This window comes from Suncus etruscus, chromosome 4 (assembly GCF_024139225.1).
Source record: "Suncus etruscus isolate mSunEtr1 chromosome 4, mSunEtr1.pri.cur, whole genome shotgun sequence".
NCBI lineage: Eukaryota > Metazoa > Chordata > Mammalia > Eulipotyphla > Soricidae > Suncus > Suncus etruscus.
The window spans coordinates 62,631,106-62,644,031 of record NC_064851.1 but is presented as its reverse complement, the minus strand read 5'-3'; the positions used below and the strand labels follow the sequence as shown (position 1 = coordinate 62,644,031).

The 12,926-nt window shown below is 30.0% G+C and overlaps 1 protein-coding gene across 5 annotated transcripts in view; it reads left to right on the top strand.

Moving 5' to 3' along the window:
* Nucleotides 1–12,926, top strand: part of EPHA7 (EPH receptor A7) — a 178,822-nt gene that overhangs the window by 54,622 nt on the left and 111,274 nt on the right. For all 5 annotated transcript variants that reach the window (XM_049772175.1, XM_049772174.1, XM_049772173.1 and 2 more), the window contains exons 4-5: nt 1,635–1,790; nt 2,949–3,284. In XM_049772175.1, the coding sequence (XP_049628132.1) occupies nt 1,635–1,790; nt 2,949–3,284 (492 nt within the window). The remainder of the gene's footprint in view (nt 1–1,634; nt 1,791–2,948; nt 3,285–12,926) is intronic.

The window sequence follows — 12,926 nt, the reverse complement described above, 5'->3', positions numbered from 1 at the left end:
TCAGTAATGTCTTTTTGTAGAATAAGGAATTATATCAGAGTGTGGTTAGCAGCTATCAGCAACCCTCCACCAAGATTTCTTCTCTGGGCCTTATATGTTACCTCATTTCAAGTTATTAATAAAACTTTGTCATCTCTGTTTTATGAATTTTTATCTTATCACTGAATTAGAGAATATATGTAACATGGTTCAGTAAATATTTAAAGAAATTTGGGTCTCAAGGAATCTCTGCTAAATATTTTATTCTGTTAGTTAACCATTTTTTTAAATAGAAAGATTATTTTGTTAGGGATATTTTTTATGTCATATTATTTTGGAATCAGGTTCACTTTTTTCCCTGCGACTAAGAATTGTAGTCAGTGCTACTAAGAATATGAGCACTATGATTACAAATATGTTTGTAATTGGGTTTCAGTTATAAAAATGTTGTTTTTATTTCCTAAACAATATCATGATTGTTTTTCTTGTTTGAACTAAGGAAAGCCATCTAAAGATGTATTGACTTCTGAGGGCAGTCAAATATTACTCTAAAAAGTGATAGTATGGTTTTAGTTATAAATGGGCACCTAGCTATCTATTTTAATATAGCATATACTTCATATTTATGTAAGTACTTCCTTATATAAAATATCTATTTCCCTGAAGCTCCAAAGAAGATTTTGAGTGCTCAGTTGTATCAACAGTATACTTTGTATATTTAAGCAAATGAACAAAAAAAGGGAATGTCTGAATTTATTTTTTGCAAATTTGCAATCTTTTTAAGATATGATTTTCTTTTCTCCCCAAGAGAATATGATAATGGCAGAGAACATCAGATAATCTGGATGACAATAAATATAGGTTTCAAATTCATCTTAAATACTACTACTATTTTATAGGTATTGCATAGTAATTTATTTTTAGTATGATGATTAGTCATGTGTATATATCATTTTCCTAAATGTAACACATAAAATTAATTTTCCTATATTTTTGTATAGTATCATCAAATAGTAAGTGTTGCTAAAATAATACTTCTTTTGCTAAATGTTAATTGAAGATAAGTATTTATACCAAATGATAGGGAATGGGTTGAGTCTATTTGAGGTAATAGAAAATAAAATCTAAATGAGCAAGACAGCTTAACTAGGAGATGATACTATCTCTGCATACTGAGAGCAGTCTTTGTCAGAGTATATGGAACATAGTCTTTTTCAACAGAAAAAAATAATCATTACCATCTGAGTATAGTTGTTGACTTTCTTTTTTCTCCTCATAAAGTAGATGTTCATAGGATTTCTTATTTTTTAATCATAAGGAACTTAACTCAGTAGAAATAAGCTTGTTTTATAGCAAATTGTTATAGCAAATTTATAACAAATTAAACATCTTAAGGTTTTGTCTCTACAATATTTCATGTTCATTTGAATTTGCTACCTACAGATACAATTTGTCCAATTTATCAAATAGTTTGTTTGCAATTTTTGTTTTAAAATATGATATAAAATGTTTCTATATCTTAAAACAAATTTTATCACAATAATGTATACCTTTCACATGTAAGAGGTCATATAATCTTCTAGCTAAATATTACTAAAGTTAATATATGTATATTTCCTCCATATTCTTATTTTCACTTTCTTTTGCTTACTCAGCCTGTGGTCGTGGTTTTTACAAATCTTCCTCTCAAGATCTTCAGTGCTCTCGTTGTCCAACGCATAGTTTTTCTGATAAAGAAGGTTCCTCAAGATGTGAATGTGAAGATGGATATTATAGGGCCCCATCTGACCCACCATATGTTGCATGCACAAGTAAGTTGATAGTCAAATGAGAAAGACATTTAGGTTTCTTCTATTCATTTGTATTACTATGACATTGTGCAGATTGCATTGAACTGTAATACATTCTTATTATTATTTTAATTTTCCAGGAACTTATAAGATTAAATAATGAATAGTGTGTAATAAATATTTTGTCATCTTCAATATACTTTTCATTCCTACAAAATAAGGATTATTTTTTATATTGCCATGTGTCTGATATAAATAATACATAAAAAATCAGGGACTGGAGAGTTAGTATAGTAGGTAAAGTGCTTTTCTTATATTCAAGTTTGATCTCCAGCATCCCATATAGCTCCTCAAGCAACTCTGGGAGTAATTCCTGTATACAGAGTTAGGAGTGAGACTGAGGTGTGACCCTAAAATCCAAAGAAACTAAAAAAGAAAGCATAAATAAAATATAAATAATGTAGGTGTTCTATATCGCTATGAAAGTGATTTAAAAGTAGATTTTACAAATATAATTGCATCACTAAATACAGCAAATCTCAGAATTTGATGAATCCATTATTGAATGTTCATGGAACACAAATTTCAAACCAATCCAAGTTATCACTTTTAATCACTCTGCATTACGAATGAACAGATATATTCTTTTTATTATTAATAATTTATTTATTTTGGTTTTAAGGCAAACACAGTGGTGCTCAGGGTTACTCCTGGTTCTGTGCTCAAAAATTACTCCTGGAACACTTGGGGTCCATATGAGATGCCAGAGATCGAACCCAAGTCAGCTGCATGCAAAGCAAATGTCCTCCTCACTGTGCTATCTCTCTGGGTCCAAGAATAAGACATATATTCTTTGTTAGATGGTTTAAAGGAAAAATATTTTTAAACAAGCTATACACCATTTCTTGAGTGCATCAGCCATTCTTTATGAATTTCCTAGAAGAAAAATTACTTAAGTCCATGGCAAAAAGTGCAGGCAGATGCTATCCTATTTTCATTGGGACATATTAAATGAAACATATAGATTGTAGCTTAGTGAATTCATAAAGACAGTGAAGTATTTAAATGAAAATATTTCATCCTAATTTCTCCACATGGTAAGTGAATAGCCCAAATGCCCATCACATATCATTTATTTTTTCTACTTTCCTTTATCTGTTTATTTTCTTACTTCCCAAGGGCCTCCATCTGCACCACAAAACCTCATTTTCAACATCAACCAAACCACAGTAAGTTTAGAATGGAGTCCTCCTGCAGATAATGGCGGAAGAAACGATGTGACCTACAGAATACTGTGTAAGCGGTGCAGTTGGGAGCAGGGCGAATGCGTTCCCTGTGGGAATACTATTGGATACATGCCCCAGCAAAGTGGATTAGAGGATAACTATGTAACTATTATGGATCTACTAGCTCATGCAAATTATACTTTTGAAGTTGAAGCTGTAAATGGAGTTTCTGACTTAAGCCGTTCCCAAAGGCTCTTTGCTGCTGTCAGTATCACCACTGGTCAAGCAGGTATGTACCTATATTTGTCTTCACTCTATTGAGTAATGTGAATGCATTTAAGTGAGGTGTATCAACTGAATATTTAATTAACATGGCTATACAGAGCTTGATTTCCGTCATGTTGACTACTCAGACCTTTAACTTTCCTCTCTATCCTGTTGCCTGTTAAACTAGTGCTAAGCTCATTAACATCTCCAGATTTGGGAGGAAAAACAGGAAAGATTTTAAGTCAGTTAAAACTGCTCCAAGATAAGGCACTTTGTGGAAACTAAAGAACAAGAGAGTGAAAATATTGGGAGGAGATATGATATAGTATAGATATTTCTTTCATTTTAACATTTTTATGTAGAATATATTTATGATCATAAAATATAATGAATTATTTCTATGTGATAATGAAAAAAGATTATGAAATATTTGAGCTGGTTCACATGAGTTTTTACTATGTTGAATGTGATTTATTTTGGGGAGTCACACCAGGCAGCTCTCAGGGGTTATTCCTTGCTCTATGCTCAGAAATAGCTCCTAGCAGGCTCGGGGAACCATATGGGATGCCAGGATTTGAACCACTGTCCTTCTGTATGCAAAGCAAATGCCTACCTCCATGCTATCTCTCCGGCCCCAATATTTTTAATACATATCAAGATTTAAAAATTTTTCCCATTAGTAGACTTGTTCTTATTATAGTGGAGTTTCAGGAGTATATCAGAGGATATTAATTACTTAATACCAAGTTATTCTAAAATTCTGTCAGTTTAAAGCAATATTCACTTAATTGCTTACTACCATTTCAGGTAGATATCTTTCTTCGTCTTTCCTAACCCTGGTATGTGTAATTTGGAAGACTGGGAAGGCAGTTTCAAATATTGGAAACTTTTTAAACTTTTCGTTACAGCTTATTACTGAGGGGAAGTTCCATAAATCAAGACTTTCTCAACTTCTTTTTGTTATTGTTGTTCATTTGAGTTTTTGGATGACTATTTTTGTTACACCCACCAGTACTCAGGGCTTACTCCTGGCTCTGCTTTCTGGAATTACTCATGGTCTTGCTGGCGGACAATATAGGGTGCTGGATATAGAATCTAGATTTGCTGCATGCAAGGCAATGTCCAATCCCTACTGGCCTATTGCTCCAGCTTGTGTGTGTGTGTGTTTAATAGTGAACCAAGACAGTTTATTAAAACTTATTTAGAAATATGTGAGGGAAAAGAGAGGAAGTACATGCTCAAGAGAGAACATGGTCTTCTCCAGAAAGGAAAAAGGAAAGAGACAGAGATATGCAAGAGAGAACAGGGTTTTGAAGATTAAATATGCAGGCTTTCTCAAGCTTTTGATAAATATGTGCTATCTAGGGAATATTCTACATTATAGATGTAGTCTAGTGCGATATTATCATCATCATTTAATAAGCAAGACTTGCATAGAATGTAAATTGTCTGAATGTTGTAATGACTTATAATAAAGGCCTAATATTTAGCTGTCAAAACCGACCAATTATCGCAAATCACTGTACATCAAGTAAACTATGCTTTATCTCTATGTCAGCTTTGTAACATGTGGCATATTTAAATATATCCACAGAATGAAAAATATGCATATAGTTTCTTGTGCGGGATTTGAACAAATTAGTTGGTTCTTATTCTGTAAGCTTCAATTTCATGTTTATTTAAAAGGTCAATCCAAATCAGATCTCCCAGATAAAAGCAGAGATCAATAGAAAAATATATATATGTATAATTTTATATTTTCATACAGTTTTTAAAATTAATTTTGCATTAACTATAATAGACCATATATTTCTCTCAAATTTTAGATCAAATATCTAGCTACAGTTTGGCAAAATGATTTGATAATGTGATTCTCTTTTGATTAGTATCAAGCTAGTATTTTTTTATTTACTCTGCTGGAAGTAATTTATATATACAAAATTATATGCAATAGTTATTATATGCAACAGTTACCCAACATTATAATTATGTAATTAAAAAAAGAAAATTTGTTGTACATAAATTATACCTGAACAGAGAAAATTAAATAATAAATATAGTAAAAGTGAAAGACACACACAGAAGAAAATTATTTTAAAATATTAATTCATAGTTCTCTAATAGTTGCTGTATCTCAAATGATAAAACAATTGAATTTATAGATGGCTTTTTCTACTTTTAAAAATAAATATGTATTAAAAATTTCCTAAGTAAAAGAGATGTCTTTTAAATCACCAGTTTGCAAGTTTAATTATGTTTTAGTTTATATACTTACTTTCACCCTTCAACAGTGTTATTGCTCTTTCTTTTATTTTTATTTTTTATTTATTTATTTTTTTGGCCACACTCAGCAGCAATAATATTTGAGGTCATTATTAGGTATAAGCTCTGATAACAATGAGTTTGACCTAAAAACAATCCAAAGTAAAGGAACTCCTGCACGAAAATTCAAAAAGCTAAAATTGTTCGGAATAGAATTACTTTGAACAAAATTTATTGGTCAAAGCTATGAAAAATATTTTAATAATGATTTTTATATAAATCGAATTTATATTCAACTGAGAAGTATATAGTGAAGCATAATATTTGATATCAAGTTTAGATAATTTTGTATTATATTTGAACTTATCATGGGCATATTAGTTACATGGGCTACCTGAGTTACATTTTTGTGTGTTTAACTGCTGTTTACTAACTAAACATCAAGTCACATAGATCAAAGTTATGCATGTTGAATAATAAATACAATTGATTATAAACACAATTGTATATCATCATAGGATTATTACTTAAGATACAAATACCATATACATATGTATTTTGTATATGGCGTTATGTCCATTTCATCTTCTTAAGATCCATTAAGTGCCTATATTTAAGAAAGAATTTTAATTCTACCAATTGTAATAGGTAAATTTTGTTAAACATTTTTTAGGATGCTGAGAATAGGGAATTAAAGCATTGTCCTCTCCTTATTAGAAACCGATACTGGAACAGATAGCACATTTTGGTATATATCTAGTAATAAAGCTGTAAGATATATTTTTATGTGTGCTTGGAAAACCATTAGAAACAAAAATTTCATAAAAAAAGAATTAATTAATTTGTGGTTAAAAGGTAAATGTTCACATAACCTAGTCAGTTTGAAATTTTAGAAAGTAAATGTGGTTTGCACAGGGAATCTCCCCCCTTTAAATCAAACTATTTGCTGTCACCTTCCCTTTAAAACAAAATGACATACAAAATATGAAATTTAATAAAACATATCACTGTAAATTTACTGATTTATTTTGTAATACCTTCATAAGCTGTGGAACCATTAAGGATTTATTACCTCTGTATGAAAATATAGTTCAAAGTTCTAATTATGGTCTGTCCCAAAAGGAGACATGAGCATTGTAGTGATTTTTTTCAGGTCATTGGTTATGCTATGTTTATTTGTGTCTCTACCATGGAATGTAATTATTTCTATATACTAGCCATAAAAATAATATTGTACAGTGGGTAAGCTAAACTTCAACACAAAACTAAATTATTATATAGCAAAAATATTGGGACTCTAGTAGAAAAGTCATGTTTTTGTTCTATTATTTGACACATAAATTAGATTTTAAAGAAATTTGTTGCTTTATAGTTTTTGAATCTTAATTTTCTTATGAAACGTGTCTCATGTTAATCCTGTTATATGTATTAGAAGAAAAGATATATAATTAAAATTTCCATTCTAAAAGTATTAATTATATTAATAAATAATAGCATGGTAATAACAGAAATAACTATAACATAATTATATGATTAAAACATAAGTAAAATGAGAAATTAGTAGCATAATTTTTAATTTCATATGTAGGTAAATTAAGATTTGATTAAACAATATTACAAAGGTCACGTATAAATTTTATAGGCCTGATATACATCATGATTATCAAATACACTGCTTACCTAAGAATTAATAACAGCTATATAAATTTATTTTGAAATGCTATCTTCAAAAACATACAGTTTTTTTTTAAATATGGAAGTCTGGTATGTAGAGCTAAATTTATTTGCCTGATGAAAAACTACTGTTCAACCTACATGTAATTGTTATTTTCTGAGGATATTAAAAAACATAATCATTATCAGTAAACATAAATAATATTACAGGATGCCTTCTAGAAATCATGGCATTTTCTTTATCAAGTAAGTTTTAAAATATTATCTGTGTATCTTTTTTTAGATGATTCCTTTATGTAAGCAAAATTATTACAAAATTGTTCATGGTTGAGTTCCAAATATAGAATACCCACCACCCTTCATCAGTGCACATTTTCTGTCACCAGTGTCTCCAGTTTCCCTTGCACTCACCCCCCACCTGCGCACTGGTGTGGCAGGGGTGGTGAGTGCAAGGGAAACTGGAGATATGCTTTTTTTGACACTATGGTTTGACTTGCTAATGAGCTGTATCATGCATATTACTTATGCTGTTTTAGCACCCATATCTTGTCCAGAGAGTCCAGTTGAAATTATCATTTGTCACAGTGGACAGTTCACTACCCTAATTGCATTCACCACTCTTTGTGGCAAGCTTCCTACCATAGACTGGCCCTCCCGATCATCATATCTATTGTTTCTGGGTATTATTAACATAATATTTTTATTATTTTATATCCCGCAAATGTGTGAGATTTATGTTTATCTCTCTCCCTCTCATTCATTTCCTCAGCATAATGAGGAAATAATGAGGAATAATGAAATATCCATTCATATATAAGAAAATTTCATGACTTCATTTTCTGAACAGCTGCAGAGTATTCCACTGTATAGATATACTACAGTTTCTTTAGCCACTTCTCTGTTGTCAGGCACTTGGGTTGTTTCCAGATTATGGTTTAAAAATAGTGCTGCAAGAAACAGGAATGAACACTACTGTCCAAGCAAGTGGAAACAAAAACAAACAAATTGGACTACATTAAACTGAGAAGCTTCTGCACTTCAAAGGAAACAATGACTAGGATATAAAAACTGCTCACAGAATGGGAAAAATTATTGACCCAGTAGCCATCAGATAAGGGATTAATATCTAATATATACAAGGCTCTGACAGAATTTATCAAGAAAGAAAAAGCATCTAATTTCCTCCAAAAATGGGGAAGACAAATGAATAGATATTTTGTTAAAGAAGAAATACAGATGGCCAAACTACATAGAGAAATGCTTCACATTACTAATCAACATGAGAAGCAAATCAAAGCAACAATGAGATATCATCTCACACCACAGAGACTGACACACATCACAAAGAATAAGAACAACCAATACTGGCAGGGATGCCAAAAAGGGATAGCCATTCAATACCTTTTTTGAAAACTGTATGGATATTCCTCAAAAACCTAGAAATTGAGCTTTCATATGATAGAGCAATACTACTCCTAGGTTTAGACCATAGAAACCCATAATGGCCATGTTTCATTTTCAAAATGAAAATACAGTGGAAATTATTTCAATTAAGATAAACATAAGTGCTTTTCTGCATGGTCATTATGGGTTTCTAGGGTCTATCCTTAGGAGTAATATTGTTTTTTCAAATGCCTAGATCTTGTTTCTTTATCAAAGTTAATATTAGTCTCAATATTATCTTGGTTTTAATTTGTAATATTTGCATACTGTTCAAAATAAAACATAAAATAAAGCCATATGATATAATAGTATAAATAAATAAAAGTATTGAAAGACATTGACAAATATCATTTCTATCATGTTCAAAAATATATTCTCTGACATTGATTATAGTGATCCAGCCTGTGACTATTGTTGTCGTAAGTTAACCTATCTCTTTTTGATTTATTAAATGGTAGGAAATTAAAATAATCATGTATTTTAAATAAAAGTAATTACTTTTTATTTATATATTTACATCATGGAAATAAACATTTTTATATTTTTTAGGAATTTTGACCTTGACGTGTACTTCAGTGGAATATGATACTAAGAATATGTATTTAATTATTTAAAAGTATTTACTAGACCAAGAGATATAGTGCCATGTCTTAAACACTTGTCTTGACTATGTTCAATCAGGGTTTAATCATGGTACTACATATGGACCTTCAGTATCTGTCAGGAATAATCACTGAGCAGAGAGCTGAAGTAAGCTCTGAACATCACTGTGTAGAAAAGGAAAGGTGATATTAGAACACAGCAAGATACTAGTGAAGATTACTATCTGCAAGCCAGGGAAAGTGATGGAATATGAATCCTGTTATTCAAGGACTTTCTGTCTTTACTTTTTAATAGACTTTTCAGTCTCCAGAACTGTGAGGAAATGCATTGCTTTTATTTTTTCAGTCTAATCAGACTGTGACATTTTGTTATCGTTGCTTGAATATATTAATACAAATACACTTCATTGAGATCACTTTTTTCTTATTATTTTAAAGGAAATTATTTATTTTCCATACATATAGAGAGTAATGTACATGCATAGTAATGTACATGCATGAGAATGTGGGTCAAGAAATGAGAATTATATTAAATTTATTCATTTCTATGATTTTCACCTTCAATAAGGTAAATTTGATGCAATGTAAGAAACACTAATCATATTTTAGTTAAAGACATGTGCTTTTTAATATAACTAATACATTTGTAATAAATTGTAAAAGATGCTATATTCATAGTAGAAGAATATTCACTACAAAATAAATTTTGACTTTTGTCCCTGAATTTTCAGTCCTGACCCAAATTTGCCATATCCTTGGCATTATTAAACTAACAATATCTACATGATTATGAAATGATAAATATTTCAAGGCATTCTAGGAAAAATACTTTTTAAATCTGTTTTCGAGATTGTTAACTGGTTAATTTTAACCTTCTCTACATAGGCTCTTCAAATAGTACTTAGTTAACAACTAGGAAATTATTGAGGATGATTAAATATACAAATTAATTCTTATATATTACCTATTGAAATATTACTTATTCTTTCACTGTTTATTTAATGGGGATTATAGTCAATTGAAAAGCCATCTACATATTATTCTGAAAGAAATGATCATTTACTTTGAAGATATACAATACAAGATATACAATACAAATACAAGATATTTGTTCTGTTTTACTAAACTGTGATTAAACAGGTATTTTTGAAGAAATATAAAAACCAAGTTAATAGGAAGAATCTACATGACTGTGTAAAATATTTTTAGTTTACTTAATCTTAGTTTGATGTATATTTAATTCTTTATTTTTTTTCTGGAAATGTTCCACAAGTATATATTACACAAAATTATATGTGTATTATATTAATTAAATTAGATTACTCTGAAAAATAATAAGAAACAGTGTTTGCAAAGTATATTCTATATTATTTCTTGATACTCATTAATTGACTAGATATTTTTTACCTGATTTACTTGGTGTTCTGATACAGTGAAATAACATTTTGATTTATGCGTGTATGATTGATTAGTTTTATAGACAAATTCTTATAACAATGTCTCATAAGCATTAACACATAAACAGCATTGTGCAGAAAAAATTTCATGGATAAAATCACTGAAAACAAAGAAATTAATAGCTCTATTTCAGAGGATGAAAAGCCAGTGAATAGTTTTGTGATATTATTCTTATATCAAAAAAATGAGTTCACATAATGTTGATGAAATAATGATAGTGTTGAAATTTTAAGTTCACTAATTATTTGTTTAAGTTCCCTAGCCCCATGTCCTGAACTCTGCTAAAATTAGTAACATCCAAGTAATCTTAGGGATACCTAAGTGAGAAAGGTAGTAGATACTCTTTAAATTGACAAACATTTACTGGTTCTGTTTTTCAGTACCAGTGTTAAGAGAGAGTAAATGTTGATTATTTTATTCTTGCTTCATTGGTGATGGATTGAAACAAATTTGATTCAGACAAGCAATCTGGTGGAATGATGCAAAACCATCCACAAAAACATCTGTACTAATCAGCTAATGCAGTAAATTAGAGCTACAAGGACAAGACATTGATCCAAGAGGATCATTAACAGTTTTAACCAACTGATCTAAGTAATAGGGTAAAGGAGAGAACACTATCAAGATCTTGCTTTTCAGATCAGTCGATTACTGGTGTAGAATCCTGTTCAACGGTTGTTTTAGTTCAAACTGTTTTCTGACTTCAATTCCTCATACTATTTTAAATGAGAAACAAGGGTTAATTTAAAGGTTAAAAACTCAAAAGAAATTCGAAAAATTTTCACTGCGTTTACAAAGAATTCATTCACACAGGAAAAGATAATTGTTGCAATGAAACACAATTATTCAGGGAGAAAGCAGAGTAGATGATATATGTTTTGTGACAAAGTACATGGCAGAGATGTTCATACAGACCTGTAGCTGCTTGCTTTGCTTAAGATACAAGGACTAGCGAAAGATATCTGAGTAAAGCAATTAGCAGAGTTTTATGTGCTTACAGTTCTTAATCATCCATAGCATGTTGGCATCAGATAATTAGTGGTTCATTTCCTAATAATATTTGATCATTAACTTCAGCATATAGAAAGATGCATAACATTGTATAGTTTTCATGATAACCACCAAATGATAATTGATTCCAAAATCCTGGTTAAGTCTTAACACTAATGCAATTTGCTCAAATGTTTTTAATATTCTTAATAACATTCTTTATCTCTGATTACATGAAGCTATACCACAAGTGACCTCATACATTTATGTATGTTTACATGGATATAAACTCTTAAAACTATGTGAACTTTAAACAATTTTAAAATAATTTTTATTTTAATCATAGTGGCTTACATATCGTTGATAATATTTTAGGTACATATTTTTAATATAATTTTTATTTTAATCATATGGCTTACATATTGAACTTTTAAATTTTAATTGTCGTGAACATATATGCCTTTCTAATAAAATGAGCATCAGGATAGTGGCAGAGCTTAAAGGCAAAGCTTAAAGCTTAATTCTTTCAATAGTGAGTTACTGAATGACTTTTTTGGGGAAGTCGAAGTCAAACTAATTTAAAGGTTTGAGAGGAATTTTGAGAACACAGTGGTTAGTAACAGACAAAATATCAAAAACACATGACAAAGACTCAATAAAGGACAAAGGGCTATGACAGTAACCAAAGGAAGGAAATTATCCAGTCAATTGATCATGGAATCAAATGTTACAGAAGGTCAACTGAATAACGATAGAAGAAAGTTTATTATCTTTGACAATGTGGAGTCATAAGAAACCATTTAGATCGCCAACATGTGGAAGAAAATGTTAGAATTATATTTGTCATGGTTGAAAACAAAGCCTATAACTAAGTGATATGTGATGTAATGCTTCGTGTTGACTGACCTGAATTGTAATAGATTAATTTTATGCTTATTTCATACAACATTTATCAGACTGGAAGACTCTTAAGATAATGAGTCTGAATTTTGTTTAAAAAAATGATTGTGGTAGACTGTTTAGAGAATGAGCCTGAGTTTTGTTAAAAAAAATGACTGCCTTTGTTCTTTTCTTATACATTATGATAACCTTGTTTTCTCCTTGTTTTGACATCTCATTCTATTTTCACACCCCTGACATTACTAAAAACCTAAATTTAGTACTACATAAATTTCATTCTTCAGAAGCCAGTAATCTCAGAGATAGAGGTCATAAAATAAAGATGTTAATTTTAT